Source organism: Hyaena hyaena, unplaced genomic scaffold, assembly GCF_003009895.1.
Source record: "Hyaena hyaena isolate Hyena2069 unplaced genomic scaffold, ASM300989v1 scaffold_978, whole genome shotgun sequence".
Taxonomy (NCBI): Eukaryota; Metazoa; Chordata; class Mammalia; order Carnivora; family Hyaenidae; genus Hyaena; species Hyaena hyaena.
This window is the reverse complement of record NW_024081612.1, coordinates 645,155-662,991: the sequence shown is the minus strand read 5'-3', so window position 1 is coordinate 662,991 and position 17,837 is coordinate 645,155. Positions and strand designations below refer to the sequence as shown.

General features: G+C 33.9%; 1 protein-coding gene across 4 annotated transcripts in view; it reads right to left on the bottom strand.

The window, feature by feature from the left end:
• KIF3A (kinesin family member 3A) overlaps window positions 1–17,837 on the bottom strand; it is a 44,182-nt gene that overhangs the window by 508 nt on the left and 25,837 nt on the right. For 2 of the 4 annotated variants that reach the window (XM_039221374.1, XM_039221376.1), the window contains exons 8-17: window positions 17,547–17,721; window positions 13,455–13,553; window positions 9,103–9,111; window positions 5,854–6,010; window positions 5,292–5,472; window positions 4,545–4,655; window positions 3,570–3,695; window positions 2,356–2,409; window positions 1,935–2,003; window positions 1,242–1,366 (exon numbers count right to left, since the gene is read on the bottom strand). In XM_039221374.1, coding sequence (XP_039077305.1) covers window positions 1,242–1,366; window positions 1,935–2,003; window positions 2,356–2,409; window positions 3,570–3,695; window positions 4,545–4,655; window positions 5,292–5,472; window positions 5,854–6,010; window positions 9,103–9,111; window positions 13,455–13,553; window positions 17,547–17,721 — 1,106 coding nt within the window. Of the gene's footprint in view, window positions 1–1,241; window positions 1,367–1,934; window positions 2,004–2,355; window positions 2,410–3,569; window positions 3,696–4,544; window positions 4,656–5,291; window positions 5,473–5,853; window positions 6,011–9,102; window positions 9,112–11,257; window positions 11,330–13,454; window positions 13,554–17,546; window positions 17,722–17,837 lie in introns of all 4 variants that reach the window. The other 2 variants (XM_039221377.1, XM_039221375.1) reach the window with 2 other exon arrangements.

Genomic DNA, 17,837 nt, shown 5'->3' with positions numbered 1-17,837 from the left:
AGAAATACTACAGTAATGTATGGTGTTCACTGGAATTTTGCTTAGCACACTGAACTATGCATTTCTAATTTAGAGGAACATCACATTGAACATTATCAGGTAATATAATACAGTATCAACAAACCATTTACTGTGTATATTTGTCTATGTTTGGGGTCATCTATTGTTTTCTTAATACAAAAGGCTAATTCTGATACACAGAGAATGATAGGTTTGGGTCATCTAATGTTGGCTCAAATTAATTTTTTATACATTAAATCATTTATCATCACACCTGTGTTGTAATTTTTCTTATTCTCTGCAGAGTCAAGAGGAAAACATCTCTATTAAAAACGGAAAAATGAAAACATGTAATGGGATCTTTCTTCATTCACTACGAATATTACATACATGGCTTCTGTTGATATATGAAAAGTTTTTAACAACCGGCACCTGAATGCTAAGAAATGTAAAAATTCCTCCTTGATTCCTCCTCGAGTCACATATACCAAATTTATAGATATTAAGTTATGTCTATGATGTTATATAACACAAAAATATTAAAACCTTACAACTTCATCTGACTTAAAACTCAAAAGTCTACATACTCAAAGTAGGGGGAAAATAAGCTTATTATTTCCTATCATTTCAGGAACTCCAAGTGTTACAATCAGTTTAAATAAGCTGAATAGTACCTGATGAAGGGAAGGGAGAGAAGAAAGAAGTGCCAGCCCTGATCTCCCTGGGGGGTTATGTTATGATACATATAGACTACTCAACAGTCAAAGCCAAAACTCAAAGGAGAAGGAAAAATGGTCAGAAAAGTTTTCTTTAACTAGCAACTGAGAAGATCAAGGTTCTTGGGGTAACATTTATAACAGAAAAGCAAGCCAGCAAATATAAGACCTTGGAGTTGAATCAGGCAAATTAATTAGCATCTGACTAGAAGAATTATTATAAGAATTAAGGAATTAAAATAGGTAGCAGATGACTTCTAATACATTTGGATAGAACGTGTGTTAAAAAATAAACTCTAGTACTTAGAAGGGCCAAAGAAGTTGGAAGACTTGATTTGATTCTTTAGTTTTTAACTTACTCAAATCATAACTACATAAGGACTCTAATATTTATATAAATACATCTAAAATTCAGCTTTTTAATATAGCTAAAACATTTATTATGTTAACTAAATCTCCTCTAAACGTATCTACTTAGAATATCTCAGTGCTTTTGTCTTACAGTACTGAAAGAGAAGTCCTTACCTTCGCCCCGTCTTTGGCCTTGCTTTCCCCTTCGACGTCCGCGGCCTCTCTAACTTCATCAGGGACTGCCGGAGGCTCTCCTCAGTGTAGGCAAGGTACACGTGGGAAAGGTCCACTTCAAAGGGCTAAGTAAAGGGAGCAAACACAAGACACTCTTATAGGAAGGATTTAAACCATATGTGGGGAGAAGATTTAAAATGCTGAATAAACTCCTAGAAAAAAACTGCAGAAGAGCAAATAAATGTCTAAGGGTATCCTCTTTGAATGCCACTCATCTCAAACATATTCCCCACTGGTGGTAAATAAGGACCCTATAAATTATCTTCAGAGGAAAGGAAAATCATTATTGTTTTCCCTACAGCTGCTACTTCCTCTTGTTGGCCTAAGTCCAGGACCAGCTCTGAGAAGGAGACAGAGGCACTCTGGTCTCCAACTATCCCCACAAGGCCTGGAGAGGTGGGGAAGAGGCTCTGAAGAAGCCGCCATGCCTCTTGGGTGGTGCAAAGGGAAAGCCTGCCCTCACGACTGAGGGGAGCAGAAATGTCCTCTATCGCCCCTCCTAGGGCTTCTCTTCCCAAGAGACAGGCCTATTTTTCAGCAGAGCTGATTTCTTTATATCATATTGATAACAAAGATGAGTGACCCAGATCCTATAAAGAAACTGCAGTTACAACAACAAAAAAGCACTCTTACGTCTTTCTCTTTTTTATCAGGAGCTGGAGTCTGCTTCCTCATGTTATTTCCTGTATAGGCAACACATTTCTCAAAAAAGAAAAAAAAGAGGAGGGAGGAAAATTATCTTAATTAGCAATTAATATTGGGAATAATGCAAATTACTATGAGATATACTGATGTTACAATTGTAAAATGTAATTTGAATACTGGAAAAGAAAGGAATCTAGAAGTCAGACAGTCCTATGAAGCCCCAAATGACACCACTTCCACTGAACAGTCTGAATGTTATAATACAGTTAATGAGAAAATTATCCACTCTAGTGGATTCTCATCTGATTCATTCCCTGGACCATCGTGGTCTCCTCAGAGCCAGCGCAGTCCCCAAGCCACAGGATGAACTCCCTTAAGTACTTCATGAGGGAATGAAGGTAATACTCACCAGCTGCCATTCTCCAATGTCTTCATTCCAATGGACATAGTTTTCAATCATTTCCTTTTAAGAGCCAAAGATGGTCTACTTTTAATATTTAATAACATTTGAAATACTGGAAAAAAGCTCACAAGACTAAAATCTTAATATATTAAGTAAAAAGTTGCCTCAAAACATTATATACTGCGTAACTTTTTGATAAATTTGAAAATACATACTTTGAAGGAATATATGTAAATACAATTAAACCATATAAAAATAAAAAGCAAGGAAATGAAGAACATGGGATTCAGGATGATGACTACTTTGAGTTGGAAGAGCCAAAGGGATGGCAGAGGGGAGAGGGAAACTATTTGGTCAGAAGTAGGTTACTGTCCTGATAACAGCTTTTGTTATGCATGTCAAGTTCACTACAAAATAAATAATCAAAAAAAGCCAAAACAAACAAACAAACAAAACTAACCAACTAAATAAAAGCAGGTCAACCAAGGACCAATATAAGGAGAATGTACCATGAACCAAAAATTTTGTCAACCTGAGGTCCAAAGGAAAAACATATTAAGGCTTATCTTCAGAAAGAGTTATTTAAGCTATACAAAGACTCAAAATAGATTTTTGAAAAATCAGTATGTTAAGGTACACTAAAATGTATCAGAAAAATGGAAATTTTGGGTACAGAGAGGCTGACATTTTAAAATTATACTAGAATTAAGAATCAGCATACACCTGGCAATGGATGGCAGTGATGAGTGCAAAACACTGTAAATGTACTTAATGTCACCGAACTGTATTCCTAAAAATAGTCTAAAAAGGTAAATTTCATGTTATGTGTATTTTACCATATACACATTATGCCTCCCCCCCCCACACACGTGCACACACATGCACACAATTAGTATCCATAAGCAGGGAGAAAAATTAGCAAAGGAGTTCCATTTATTCTACTTACAGGATCAAATATATTGAATGAATAAACAGAAATGCAATTCCATAAGCCTGGGTTCCTCCAAAGGGCTGAGACATTCTTAGATAGGTACTAACATACTCAGAGACTTTATGTATAGAGAAAAGATAACAGCTGGAGTGAAATGTGATGGCATTAGTTCAAGTAAATTTTACCGTCAACAACTGAAATATTTACCATCAATTAAATTAGAATTATAGTCCTATTTCTGCACCCCAGCCAAGTGATATAATATCTAGTCAGAGAACTTCCCTCTTACCTGATAATCTTGAGGTATAAAATTATCAATAATAAGCATCTGAAGTCGAAGCTCCCGGCTAAGTTGTCGAATATTTTCCAGGAGGCCTTCAATTTCCCTCTGATGCTCCTGTTGGAGATCAGCCATCTACCAGAAAATCAATAAAAATATGAAGGGCAAACAAGGTTTTAAAAAAAAGTTTTTTAAAAAATTTTTAATGTTTTTATTTATTAGTGAGAGAGAGGGAAAGTGAGTGTGAGCAGGAAGGGTCAGAGAGAGAGGGAGACACAGAATCTGAAGCAGGCTCCAGGCTCTGAGCTGTCAGCACAGAGCCCGACGTGGGCCTCGAACCCACAAACCATGAGATCATGACCTGAGCCGAAGTCTGACGCTTAACTGACTGAACCGCCCAGGCGACCCGCGCCCCCCAAAAAAGAATTTTATCTGATTCAGGCACTGGTCTAAGAAACCTTGTAAAAGCTTAATCAGTTCTTTCACAAAAATAATTCACAGAATGACACTACCCCTCACTATCTATTTCTACCTTATTCTTTTTTCTTTTCTAATGTTTGTTTATTTTTGAGAGAGAGAGAGAGAGAGAGAGAGAGATCAAGACAGAGTGTGAATGGGGGAGAGGCAGAGAGAGTAAAGGAGACACAGAATCTGAAGCAGGCTCCAGGCTCTGAGCTGTCAGCATAGAGCCCCATGCGGGGCTTGAACTAAGGAACAGCTAGATCATGACCTCAGCTGAAGTAAGATGCTTATTAACCAACTGAGTCACCCAGGTGCCCCTATTTCCATATTAATAGTTAATGTTAGAAATACACAATGCAGCTTAACAGCTAAAATGTGAACCTGCACACAAAGGAGAAAATGTCATTTCTTTAAAACTGTAAGCATACATTATAACCTCTTTAGGATTTTTAATCATACTTCCTCAAAGAACTTTTTTTAAAATTCAGAGCTACATTTGTAGGTAATTGCTAGGAGACCAACCTCTGATTTGGCAGCCATCAGCATAGTCCACACTTTCTTTAATTTCTTGGTTTTTCCCTGGGCTTCCTCTTGCAAGCTGGTGTATTTTTCTTCAATATCCAAGCGTTCTTGCTACGACAAAAACTGATAAACTTCAGACAGAATCATTTTCTTCGTCAAACACAAATTTCATTATTTAACAAATGAAAAATGTTTAGCAACTATTATCTTTCAAAGCAATTCACAGATCTGCTTTAAAATTTTATTAGGATTATAGATATAAGACAAATACCACATGATTTCACTCCTATGTGCTATCTAAAAGACAAAACAAATGAACAAAGATATAAACAAAAAGAGAACAAACCGATGGTTGGGTTTGGGGGCGGGGGGGCGGGGAGAGAGACAAAAAGGATGAAGCAGGGAGTGGGAGGTACAGACTATCACTTATGGAATGAGTGAGTCATGGAGATGAAAGACTCTGCATAGGGAGTCAGTCAATGATCATCATTGGGGACTGCATAGGGAGTCAGTATCATACAGTCAATGATACTGTAAGAGAATTATATGTGGACACATGGCAGCGACACTTGCGGTGAGTACAGATTAACATAGAGAGAACCTAAATCACTATGTTGTACATCTGAAACTAGTGTAACATTGTGTGTCCACTATACTTACTTACTGACAGATTATGGATATATAGCTTTACACTAGAAGAGTTAAATACCAAGGCAAAATGTCAACCAAAACAAAAAGTTACATCACCTCTTTTTCCTCAAGTTCTCTACGAAGTTGCTCTGCTCTTTTCCTCCGTTCTTCCAGTTCCATATTAGATTCTTCAAGAAGTTTCTCTTGTTCTTCAGCTTTTGCCAACAAATCAACGCCACCAACAATTACCTTCTTCTCCAGTGCAGATAATTTCTCCAGCAAAGACTGATGTTCTTGTCTGTTGATTAAAAAGGAGAATACTTAATTATCTATCAATTATCTACTATTGCCAAAATTTAACAAGTAGTTGGATACAAAATTTCAAAATAGGGATATAATTATATAACACATCTAGCAAATCATATCACAGTGTAGTATTAATTAACTTATGATTTAATCTATAACATCCAACTTCACTGCTAATTTTTCCTCCTACACAAAGATGAAATAAGAAAAACAGATGCAATTTTTGGAAATAAAACAAAACCTTCTATCTTAAAAAGCTATTCTGGAGACAAAAATCAAGCTTTTAATTACTATTCAATTTTCTTGCTTATATATGCTATGAAAAATACCAGAAATTTAAATCACGAGTCTCTCTCAATTCAGTAATACTCACTGGGCCTTAAGTAGATCTTTTTCCCGTTTCTCTAATTCAGCTCTAGCTTTGTTTCTTTCTTCTTCTTCCATGTCAAGCTTTGTTTCAAGTGCTTTTCTCTCCTCATCAATTTTTGCTTGCATTTCAACCATCTTATCTGGGGACACTTTCTTTTTACCTATATGAGTCATTTATTTGCAACAATCACTGTAGGGCCAATTTTTCAGGCTTGTATAAATTCTCTTCAATTACAAAAGACACATTCCTCAATAATACAAAATCAAATACAATTTTGAGGAAATCAAATAATTAATATATTTTATTTCTATTTATGATGTTCTGGGAATAACTTTTTAACTAACTGCTAAACAAATTGCTGTGTAATTGTGCGATGATAACTAAGAACAAAAGTGTGCAAAAGAGAAGCAAAACAGGTAAGTAGGAAAAAAGAAAGATTAACAGGAAAGCCAAAAAAAACCAAAAACTCAAAGATCTATGTGTCCTCAAATAAGATATATGTTTAAAAAAGCAGCAGGGTTATTTAGTTACTTTTCTCTGATAACAAGGTACAAAATAAAGTGGCTTCCCAAAATTGATTAAAATCAATGAATAAATAAAAGTCACATATAGTCATAAAATTTTTCTAAAATTTATGTTTAATAAAATTACTTGAAACTATTTCATTTCATAGTACACCTTAAAGGAAGAAATCCTATACTAATTATTTAATGGTTACATTATAATTAACTAGGCATTTTACAGTTGTTGAGCTACCATGATCTATCATCATGTTAAATGAACAATTAAAATAGCTCATTATTATGTCAAACTCAGGAGCCTAAATCTCTCAGAGCCAGTTTAAATATGTCAAGTATCAATTAGAAATAGAAATACTATCAAATAATAAAGCTGGAAATGCAGCTTCCAGTTGATTATTTTGACTACAATGCCCAACTAGAGCATTTCACATACATATAATAGGTGTTCGATGAAAGTTTATCGAATGAATTTCAAAATGATGAAATTAAAATGAAACATCAAAAAGAACAAATAAAAAACCAGGTTATCAAACTGGTTATGAAACTGAATCAAATTCATTTCTGGTAATACAATTTCTTTGAAACATACTTTCCTTTGGAAAAACGATCATACTTTTCGTAGAATTGGTGAGAGGCTCTCCTGAAAGCTTTTGTCACTCTTAACTTCCTTACCAAAGGACCACAGAAGATTGTAAACCAGAAGAGTTTATAAATTGTTAATGTCTCCACCCAAAAGCTAACCCCTCCTGCTAACAAGGAAAGAGAACTGAAAAGTAATGATAATGCAGATATTTATCTGAATATACATTTTCAGGAAACATGAGATGAGAAAATCATTCATAGACATTAAATCTTTAAGATAAAATTATATTAAAAACCCAAGGGTTGAAAATATATTTCCCTCTATTTCTATAGAAATAAAAGTCTAAAGCAAACTTAAGCCATAAAACAAGTAAGTTAAATAAAAGAGTAAAAATAAGAGTACTGATCCAAATTCATGCTTTGGTGTGGTGTGATTCATTGCATTCCAAAAGTCAGGATGTAGACCTAAGTAGGCTGGCTTCTTTGGCACAGCCAAAGAACAGTACTAAATGTTCTGAATTATGCTGTTAAAAAAATAATTTTAAAAAGCCATCTAATTCCTACTCTCAATGAACTCCTAGACAGGATTTCTAATCGGTAGTACTATTTCTTAGAAATGTGAGGGGAAAGGCTGAAGTTCAGGTATAAAGTAATTTCATACAGAGGGTGCCTGGTTGGCTCAGTGGGTAAAGCATAAAACTCTTTACCTTGGGGTTTTCGGTTCAAGCCCCACATCAGGCGTAGAGGTTATTTAAAAATAAAATCTTTTAAAAAAATAAAACAAGGGCACACATTAAGAAATTATAACTTACTTTCCATCTCAGAATTACAAATATTTAAAGAAAAAATGGCCACTATGTTAAGACAAAAAAAAAAAAAAAAAAACACAACTGTATGAAGACATGGATACTAACAGTATAATGGAAATAATCTGATAAACATATGCACATTGATTTTTAGGTTTCAGGGTTCTGTTTGGTTAACAATTAAAAACATCTAGTTTCCAACCCCATTAAGAGGCAGTAAAATAAAAAGATACATGTAGAAATGCAAAAACACAACCTATTGATGAATTACTACCAGGCCTGAATTGTATTGGTTATTCAAAACCATTCAGGTAGGATTTTTCAAACTGATGCTTTCTCAGCAAAAATCTTACTGTGCTCTTACAACATCTTCATTAAAGATGACCACGCATATAGAATTCAGTTCAGTTTCAAAAGTCTAACATTTAAGTTAAATAATATTCTAGCCAGGATTATTCAGATAAATCACTGTATTTCTCTCCAAATAATATTTTAGGCTAAAAGTGAGTATGTTCCAACTCTCCTAACAAAGCACTTTTAAAATCGTGACATCACTAAAAGTCACTCTTATGCTGATTTTTTAAAAAGAATTTTAAAAAATCTTAACTAAACCACCCAAAAACCCTTCTTCTAATACTGCATGATAGATTCCAGCACAAAATTTCAGGTAAATACATCTTAAAAACTTGGTGATGTCATATAATATATAATTAAGCTAAACAGGGAATAATATTTTTAATTGCCCTTTGCCATGTGTTCTAACCAAAACTGTCAAGATGAAATTAAAGGGAAGAATTTCAGGAAGAGTCAGCTGAATTAATTTCATTCTCATTACATAAGCATCGATGGATGTAAGTAACCAGATGTGGGATTTCTTACTTTAAGTAAATACTTGAATATGAAAATCATTTATATTTGCATTACCGAAGTTTGGCTTAAGGGGTCTTTAAAAACTTAGGAAAAAATATTCTGTTATCTGGTTCTGGTGTTATATTGACTTTTGTCTATTGTGGTGATGAGGTCTAGAGCATCCAGTGTGTGTGACTGTCTAGCTAACACTTCTGAATTATTCCTCTGAAAAGATCATTCAGAAACAAGACTGGTCCTAATATCTTCCTGAATAAAAACTGAAATAATTTTTTTAATTTAGGAAAAATTAAGTTTTTTTTAAAAAAACTAAAAGTTGAAAACTAAATTTGAAAGATTTTTCTTAATACAAAAGACAGATACTTACCTTGGGAAAAAAAGTATTAAATTTTAAAAATGTAATGTAGTTAAATAACAAAGTTCTTTATAGTTTAAAGAATTGTACCATTTGTGGAGTGCAAATCAATCACACCAACCTGCTTGATCTTTCAGTAAGAAGTAGTAAGCAAATCGTAGACAGGAAGCATATGCACAGAGATGAAGAGGAAAAAAAGAAAAACATTATTTCCTTTGTAAAACAAAGAAAAATGCACAATAGCATTTATTTATGGTATAAATACAGAAATAAATCATTATCAAAACTTAAAGAGAGCAACTTTATGTAAAAAGAAAAGTATATTCAACACAATCGGAGATATAATTTAAGCAAATAAGATTTAGACTAAGATTACACTACAAATCAATCTCAAGAGCTCACACAATGACTCCCACACTCCTGAAAATATAAGAGTTCAGCACCATGTGGTTACACCAGCGATACACATGGAATTGGGAACCTGCTAAGATCTAGGAAGTAATCTAAAAGGACAAAAGAGAAAACTATGCCAATTTAAAAAATTAGTTGAAAGTAGCAAAATTTGCATTGTCCGTTTCCAAAATTTCCCAATTCAATGTTCTAATATAAAGATCCAATACAGGTGTGTCTCCCCTTTAAGAAAATCCAACACAAAAACCCCAATTAACTAAGAGATGAATTGGATTATAGTAATTTGTAGTGATAGTTCAATTAACAGAAGGATTTAACGGAGAAATGTTAAGGACAGTAAGTTCTCCCAATGGATGTGATTTTCCAATTTGATTTATAAGCAAATTTTTCAGAAGAAAAACACATTAATTGCATAAAGTGAAGTACACCTGTATAATAACAAACTTGCATTCAATCCATTAGTAGATTGTTAAGGGCAATTATGATTCCGTTGAAATAAATGATCAATTGATGATTCAAGCAAAGAACACCTTAAAAAAAGGCCATTCATATCTTTAAAAGGAAAGGTACGTACAGGTTACACACAGCAACCGCATGCTGGGAAAATCATTTTTCCAATGCACCAACACACCCACATCACAACAAAAAACTTAATGTTACGTGCTAGGTACACAAGTAGTAACTAAAACTGCATGAACTCTGAACAAAGTACAACTCATTCATAACATAATTTCATGTAACTTCTCTTTAAAGATTAAGAAAAATTTTAAAACAGAAAATTAAATTTGCTCCACTCAGATATTTTTTCAGACCTGACAGTTTATAATAAGAAATAATACCTCTGTATGGTTTCTAAAGCAATTTCTTATATTCTATAAATTATCCTATGAAGTTAATTGTTTTGTTAAAATGTAAGAGTTATCAAGAGAGAAAACAATTCTTTTTTTTTTTTTTTTTAAGAGAGAAAACAATTCTTAATATTCTTGGAATTCTTCCTCTAGAAAGCTAAATGCCTAAGAATAACCAAATGTTTTTGTTATTAGTTCTGGAAAGGTGAGTATACAGATAATGCTTTAAAAGGCAGTAAGCTGCAATCTAGTACAAGAAAATATCAATTCCCTTTTCGTCTAAAAATATAAATAAAAGTGACAATACTTTTCAACTTAAGAAATTAAGGTTTAAGAAAAAGCCTTTAGAATTGAAAAGAAGTCTAGACAGATCCTGCAGAAACAATTTCTTGTGGATCTGAAGTCTCTAACCATACCTTAGAAAATTTCTTAAAATCAATCAGGTAGTTTAGAAACAGAGAAAAGTGGCCATTTGAAATACTACCCAATATATCTTTACTTGCTTCAAACAGTATAGTTTTCTTTGTTTGGGAGCTTTCAATCTTAAGCTACCCTTAAGAATAGGACACCAAAGCATAAATCTTTATACCTATAAGACATGTTATAATGGGCGCTGGCGTATTGCCAAATAAAATTTGTACTTTAAGAAATTCAAGATTTGTTACTGCATGTCCCTGATACCGACTAGGAGTAGAAATTGATGATGAAGCCTAAAAAGGAACCTTTTAAGAATTGTTCTTTTATACAGCTTACTAGCTCTCTTTACATTATCTCAATAGCAAAAGCATGAATCTCTCTTCCATTGTCTCAAACATAAGCGTCAGCACATGTTTTAACAATTAGGGGTAACTGGAAGCAATGGCGAAGGGGAAAAATCATCACATGCTTTGTTCTACTGAGAAGTCCAACACGTATTCTTTAAGTAATGACGGGGAGCAGTGCAGCATTTCTCAAATGAAGCCCACGGGTTATGGAAAAGCCAAAGCTCTGTGACGTAATTTAAGAGCTACCACTCACTAGGCAAGGACTTATCCAGAGGTTTCTCTATGACAGAACATGTGGAGTCTGAACTACTGCTGCTGCTACTGCCTGGAAGACAAAGAAATGAGCCCAACGGGAACCAAAGAAAGAGCAAACAAGAAAATGAACACATACACAGAGGAAAATTCAGTTCCAGAGACAGAATTTTAAAGAACGATCAAGCTTTGTATTAAAGAACCAAAACTTACTTTCCCTTAAAACCAGTCTTGGTAGATTATCCAATATTCTCTAATTACAAAGCCAGACGGGGCAATTAGAAACTATTTCTTTTAGCACCTACTCTGGGCAAATCCCACTATCCACTGAAAACAGCAATTCAATGGGTTGGAATGACATGAATAAAAAGTAAGTCGGTTGGTGACACTGAAGTCTTTTTAAACTATTTAGCTGATAAATTACCAGAAGTGAGTTTGAAAACTCTAAATTTAAAGTTGTGCACAATTAAAACTACAGAAATGATCAGTTATCTTTCATTATAGACAGCTTTGTCTCTAACTGCACTCTTTCTCCACTAAAACATCAAGTAATTGGATATAATTATGTATGTTTAAGGTTCCATGGCAAAACTGTGAAAGGCTCACTGAAATTTTTAAAATTTGGAAGCCTAACTTACAAGGTAATAAACTATCTTATAGTAAATATTTTAACTTATTAAGCAATGGCATTTCTTTCTATTTCTATTTTTTAATTTTACTATTAACGGATCTATTATCTGCATTAGCTATGAAAAGTCTGTGAAAAAATAGGTAAGAACACAAAACCATTTATGTAAATCAAGGGTGGGCAAACATATTTTCTTAAGGGAAAGACAAATGCCTGAGGCTTTGTGGGCAATCCAGAATCATGTGAAAGCAGCCATACCATATGTAAACAAATGAGCATGGCTGTTTAATAAAATTTTACTTACAAAAACAGGTGGCAGGCCAGATTTGGCCAGAAGACTTATCATTGGTCAACTCTTGCTCTAAATCATGTTCTTCCTGTCTTTGGAAGTTATAGGACCTTTCGTTTTAAAATTTGGGACTTCTGGGTTTATTTTCAGCAAGATCATTTTAATAAGACAAGCAAAATATGCACCAGCTTGAAAACAATGATCCACACATTAATGGTCCACATTAATGGAAGAGAGTTCTCAAACACTCAGAGCACAAAGGCTTGAAAAGTCTGTCATTATAATACCTCTCTCTCTTTTGCCTGTTATCTTTATCTTTATCACAATAAACACAAGTTTACTTCACCCTTGGCAACAAATACCCCCAAAAAAGCGTAAGAATGAAAGTACATTATACAAAGTATTAAATTAAAACATAAAATCCTCATACAAAGTTATCATTTAAAAAATTCAGTGATTTTTATCAAGACTTTTTTTTCTGTATAAATTCTAGAGTTAGCTTGTATATAAACAAAACCAAGTAGGAAGTATTATCGGATTTACATTATATCCATATATTGTATGAGGATAACATCTCTATGTTACCAAATCTTTCCACATGGATTTCTAAGTCTTTCAATGTGTCTGAAGTCAGATTCTTAATTCTAACACATATTATAACTCTCTTTTTGTGATTTTTTTCCTGCCTTAAATATATCATCTCTTTTTGAGAACTTCATTTTCTAACTATTGTTGCTGGAGGGAAATATAATTGAATTTTGCATGTTACTTTCATATTCATCAATTTTATTGGACTATGAATAACTAATAATTGGCCCATATATTTTTTGTGTTTTTATTAAATGTACAGATCATAAATCTAAAAAAAAAAAATTCAGTGATTTTTAAAGCCTAATCATGCTTGAGAAAAACTCCACATTATCCTGACTTCCTTAAAAAAAAAAAAAAAAAAATTTAGGTTCCTAACAAAGATCAAAGTTCCCACATAAAATCAAAACCCTGAATGAAATCCTAACATGGTATAACCACTATCACAGATTTTTACAATTCTAGATTGTAAAAAGACAGAACATATGGTATTCTGATTCAGCTGTAAATAGATCAGCACTAGATAAAAAAAATAAGGCAAAGTTAACCACGTATATGGCATATTTCTTGTTTGAATTGCTACCATAACTAAAAATGGCAAAAGAAAAGGCATCCACTCAATTGCATTAGGAATGTGAAATCATATGTAGGTGGCAATCTCAGTTAATTTTTAGAACACTAAAAAGAACTTACCCCTTCTTTTTTTCCTCTTCTCTCCATCTTCTCCAACCTCACCCTCTTCATCATCCTCTTCCTCTGATCCACTGATATCAGAGCCTGATATTTCTTCCCCTGAACAGAAATTTTACAAAATGATTTATATTCTATACTAGGTAGGCTATGACCTGTATCATTTTCTTAAGTTTTTGTTGCCCTAAACAAAAATTGTAATTTAATATTCCTCAACAGTATATCACATATGCTAACCTCAGGAATAGATATAATGTACATAAAGGCTTTATTTTATTTTATTTTATTAGTATTTAAACATTTTTTTCTGAGAGAGAGAGAGACAGCGTGAGCAGGGGAGGGTCAGAGAGACAGGGAGACACGGAATCTGAAACAGGCTTCAGGCTCTGAGCTAGCTGTCAGCAAAGACCCCAACGCGGGGCTCGAACCCACGAACCGTGAGATCATGACCTGAGCTGAAGTCGGATGCTTAAAACTGACTGAGCCACCCAGGCTCCCCTAGCGGCTTTATTTTAAAGTTCCTAAAGAGAAGTTAAATTCTGATCTACTTAAAATGTCAAATGATTAGCTTACAAACTATTTTCTAAGTATACATAAAAATTTTACATTAAAGTTATTATTTCTGTTTTTTTAAAAAAGTGATCACTTTGGGAGACCATATTCTCATCGGTTTTCTGTTTAAGGTGTTAAATAATTCATTCAACTGCATATTTTTTTAAGAACCATAAAACTGTCATCTAACACAGTGATTCCACTTTTAGGAATATACCATAAGAAATATTTCAAAAGAAGAAGGGGGTATTTGTACAGAAAGTATAATAACTTTTTTTTAAGGCTGTATTTTTTAAGTAATCTCTACACCCCACGTGGGCCTCTAACTCACAACCCTGAAATCAAGAGTCACATCCTCTTCCAAATAAGGCAGCCAGGCAGCCCAAGTATGACTTAACATGAAAAACAAAAAAATCAACTAAAAGGGAATAAACTAATATTAAGTCAGAGCAGTACTACATTACCTCCACAGTAGTTATTTAAAAATAACACTGTCCATGTAAGAAATGTCTAAAAAAACAAAGGTAATTTGGGGAGAAAAATACACACTAATCACAAATGGTAATACCTGAACAAGAGTAAATAATGGAAGTCAGTGTACTGGGAGAAAGAATTCACTAAAAACATTTTCTTTAGGCCTAGTAACAATGACAACCTTGTAGCAGTGAGGGCACCTAACATCCAAATCTCGATTTCTAAATACCATTCTCCAGTGACAGGAACCAGGAACAAACAGATGGTTTTAAGGCCAGGGTAGGGAAAACATAAAATGAGCCGAAAACACGTGTGGTGCCAGAAATAAGTAACTGCTCAAAACCAAAAACCAAAAAAGTGATGGGAGCATGTTGAAAGGATGTAGTAACTACCCTAAAGGGATGGTTATGGCTGAAGTTCAAGTAATTTGAGCAATAAAACAAATAATGATATTATTGTATTATAACAGACAAACTATCCATTGAGTCATACTGACATAAATAAATAATTGAATACATAAACCAGTGGGGGAGAAGGACTATTCCCCCTCAGAGGAGAACGCCAAACATTAAATGTTCGAAGGAATGAGGAGAAGAGAAAGTCACCACTGAGCAAATGCCACAGAGTTATTGCTACAAGCAAGAACCCCTGATGGGTATTAAAATTAGTGCAGAAAAGTATGATGAGAAACAAAATCTCGTCATAATTTTTCAGAGTACGTTCCCACAAGACATACCTTAAGACCAAAGGAAAAAATTAAATGATAAAATTTATAGTGAAGAATCCTTGCAGAATAGTTATGAGAGAACTACAGACAACCCAAACTGCAGAACATTCTACAAATGTAATGACCTTTACAGTGTGAAGACCATGAAAGACAAAGAAAGATGAGGAACTAGATACAGGAGGAGAATAAAAAGTCCTGACAACTAAATGCAACATGTGATCCTAGACTACATTATGAACTGAAGAAAAACGGCATTTTGTGAGGAAAATCTCAACATCTGAATCAGATCCACAGATAAGTTACTAAGTCTGTATCATTGTAAGTTTCCTGGTTCCAACAACTGTACTATAAACATATAGTATGTTAACATTAGAGGAAGTTGTATAATAGCTATATAGTAACTCACTATACATCTAAATTTTCCATAAGTCTATAAAATTTCAAAAAATCATTCTTTTAATGTTTTCCCCTACCTTTTTATGATCTATATGACCAACTGTATTAACCATAACACTCTTAACTGGATTATAAAAACAAATGTCATAAGCATCAATGAAATGAAACGTTTTAAAAATAAGTCAGCATTGGGGCGCCTGGGTGGCTTAGTCGATTAAGCGTCCTACTTTCGCTTAGGTCATGATCTCGTGGTTCGTGGGTTCGGGCCCGCGTCGGGCTCTGTGCTGACTGCCAGCTCAGAGCCTGGAACCTGTTTCAGTCGTGACTCCCTCTCTCTCTGACCTTCCCCTGCTCACGCTCTCTCTCTCTCTCTCTCCTAGGAATAAATAAAACATTAAAAATAATAATAATAATAAAATAAAGTCAGCATTATCACATGATCCAACAATTCCACTTCTGGGTATATACCCAAAAGAAGTGAATGCAAGAACTCAAACATGTATCTGTACCCCCACATTCATAGTACGATTATTCACAGTGGTCACAGAACAGAAGCAACCCAAGTGCAGTTCAACAGATGCACGAAGAAACAAAATGTGGCATATACAAAGAATGAATATCATTCAGCCTTAAACAGGAAGGGAATTCTGACACATGCTGTGACATCATTGAACCTTGAGGACTTCATGCTAAGTAAAATAAGCCAGACACAAAAGCACATATATTATATGATTCTACTTATTTGACTTATCTAGAATAGTCAAATTCCTAGAGAGAATAGGGGTTACCAGGGGCTGAGGCAGAAGGGGGATGGACAGTAAATGTTTAATGGTACAGAGTTTCATTTGGGGATGATTAAGAGGTGCCTGGGTGGCTCAGTCGGTTAAGTGTCCGATTTCTAGCTCAGAGCCTGGAGACTGCTTCAGATTCTGTGTCTCCCTCTCTCTCTGACCCTCCCCTGCTCATACTCTCTCTCTCAGAAATAGATTTCAAAAACATTTTAAAAAAAGTTTTAGGGATGGACAGTAGTAATGGTTGCAGAACAAGGCTAACATAATAAAAACAGTTAAAATGGTAATTACTACACGATGTGAATTTTGCCACATTGAAAAAATGTAAAAAAATAAAGGCGGCAAAATAAAGAATGAAATGAACATTAACAAATCTAAGAAACTTAAATCTTTAAAACATATTGACTATAAATACCACCTAGTGGTCATATTTAAAATTCCAAATTTCATTATCTAAGAGGCAACTCAATTACTTCTTTTCCTCAATAATCTTACTCAAATTTATTGAATCAGTACCCTTTCCAAACATCTGTGATGTTGGAATTCACATCTGACGTATCCAGTTTCCCCATAAACTATAAAAAAGCTATTCTAAAGCCCTCTGTTTATCTGCTATGCAAAGCAGCCCTTCACCATCTGTTCTTAGCATGAAGTATAGAGTCACTGAGCACTTGATGACACCTGGTAAATTTCTCACTCTCATGAACAAGGCCTTCAAACTTTCTAACTTTTTAACACCTTGTTAGAAAAGGATTCCTCAAATAGAATCTCATGTTCAAATTAAGCATGAAAGCATTTTCAAAGCCAAACAATGAATTTTTACTTAAAGTTGGTTTACCCATGACTCTCTCATAGCTTTCTTTACTTTCAACAATAGTGCCCAATACCTTTCACAACAACTCTGGCTCATTTTCACCTAAATACATATATAGTAACTCACTCTTATATGGAGACAAAAAAATTCATTATGGAGTAAGTGGTCAAACAAAATCTGTAAAAAGGTCATGGGGACTGAGATGGAGGTTTAAATTAAATCAATTTTTAAAAATTACATGCACAGATATTACATAATAAGTGATTTTTTATTAGAACACTTAGTGGTTAAACAACATATTTTTAGCCAACATTAACATTAATATTTTAAGAAAAAGTTACCTTCTTCAAGCTTTTTTTTCAGTTCTTCTATTTCTTTCTGAAACTGACGAAGCAAAGCATCCTTTGGATCTTCATTGATTCTAGCTTTATTTTTAATATTCTTAGCACGGTTAGCATACCGTAATGTACTAATAGTTTCATCATAATTGTAGTCTGCTGGCCCAATATTTGCACACTGTTGAATCAGGAATACAAAACATTTTACCCCTGATGCAGTCAAAATTAATACTACTATTACAAATATATCAGAAAGAATTTCTGAAACATAGATAGTTCCTCTCTGGCCTTCTG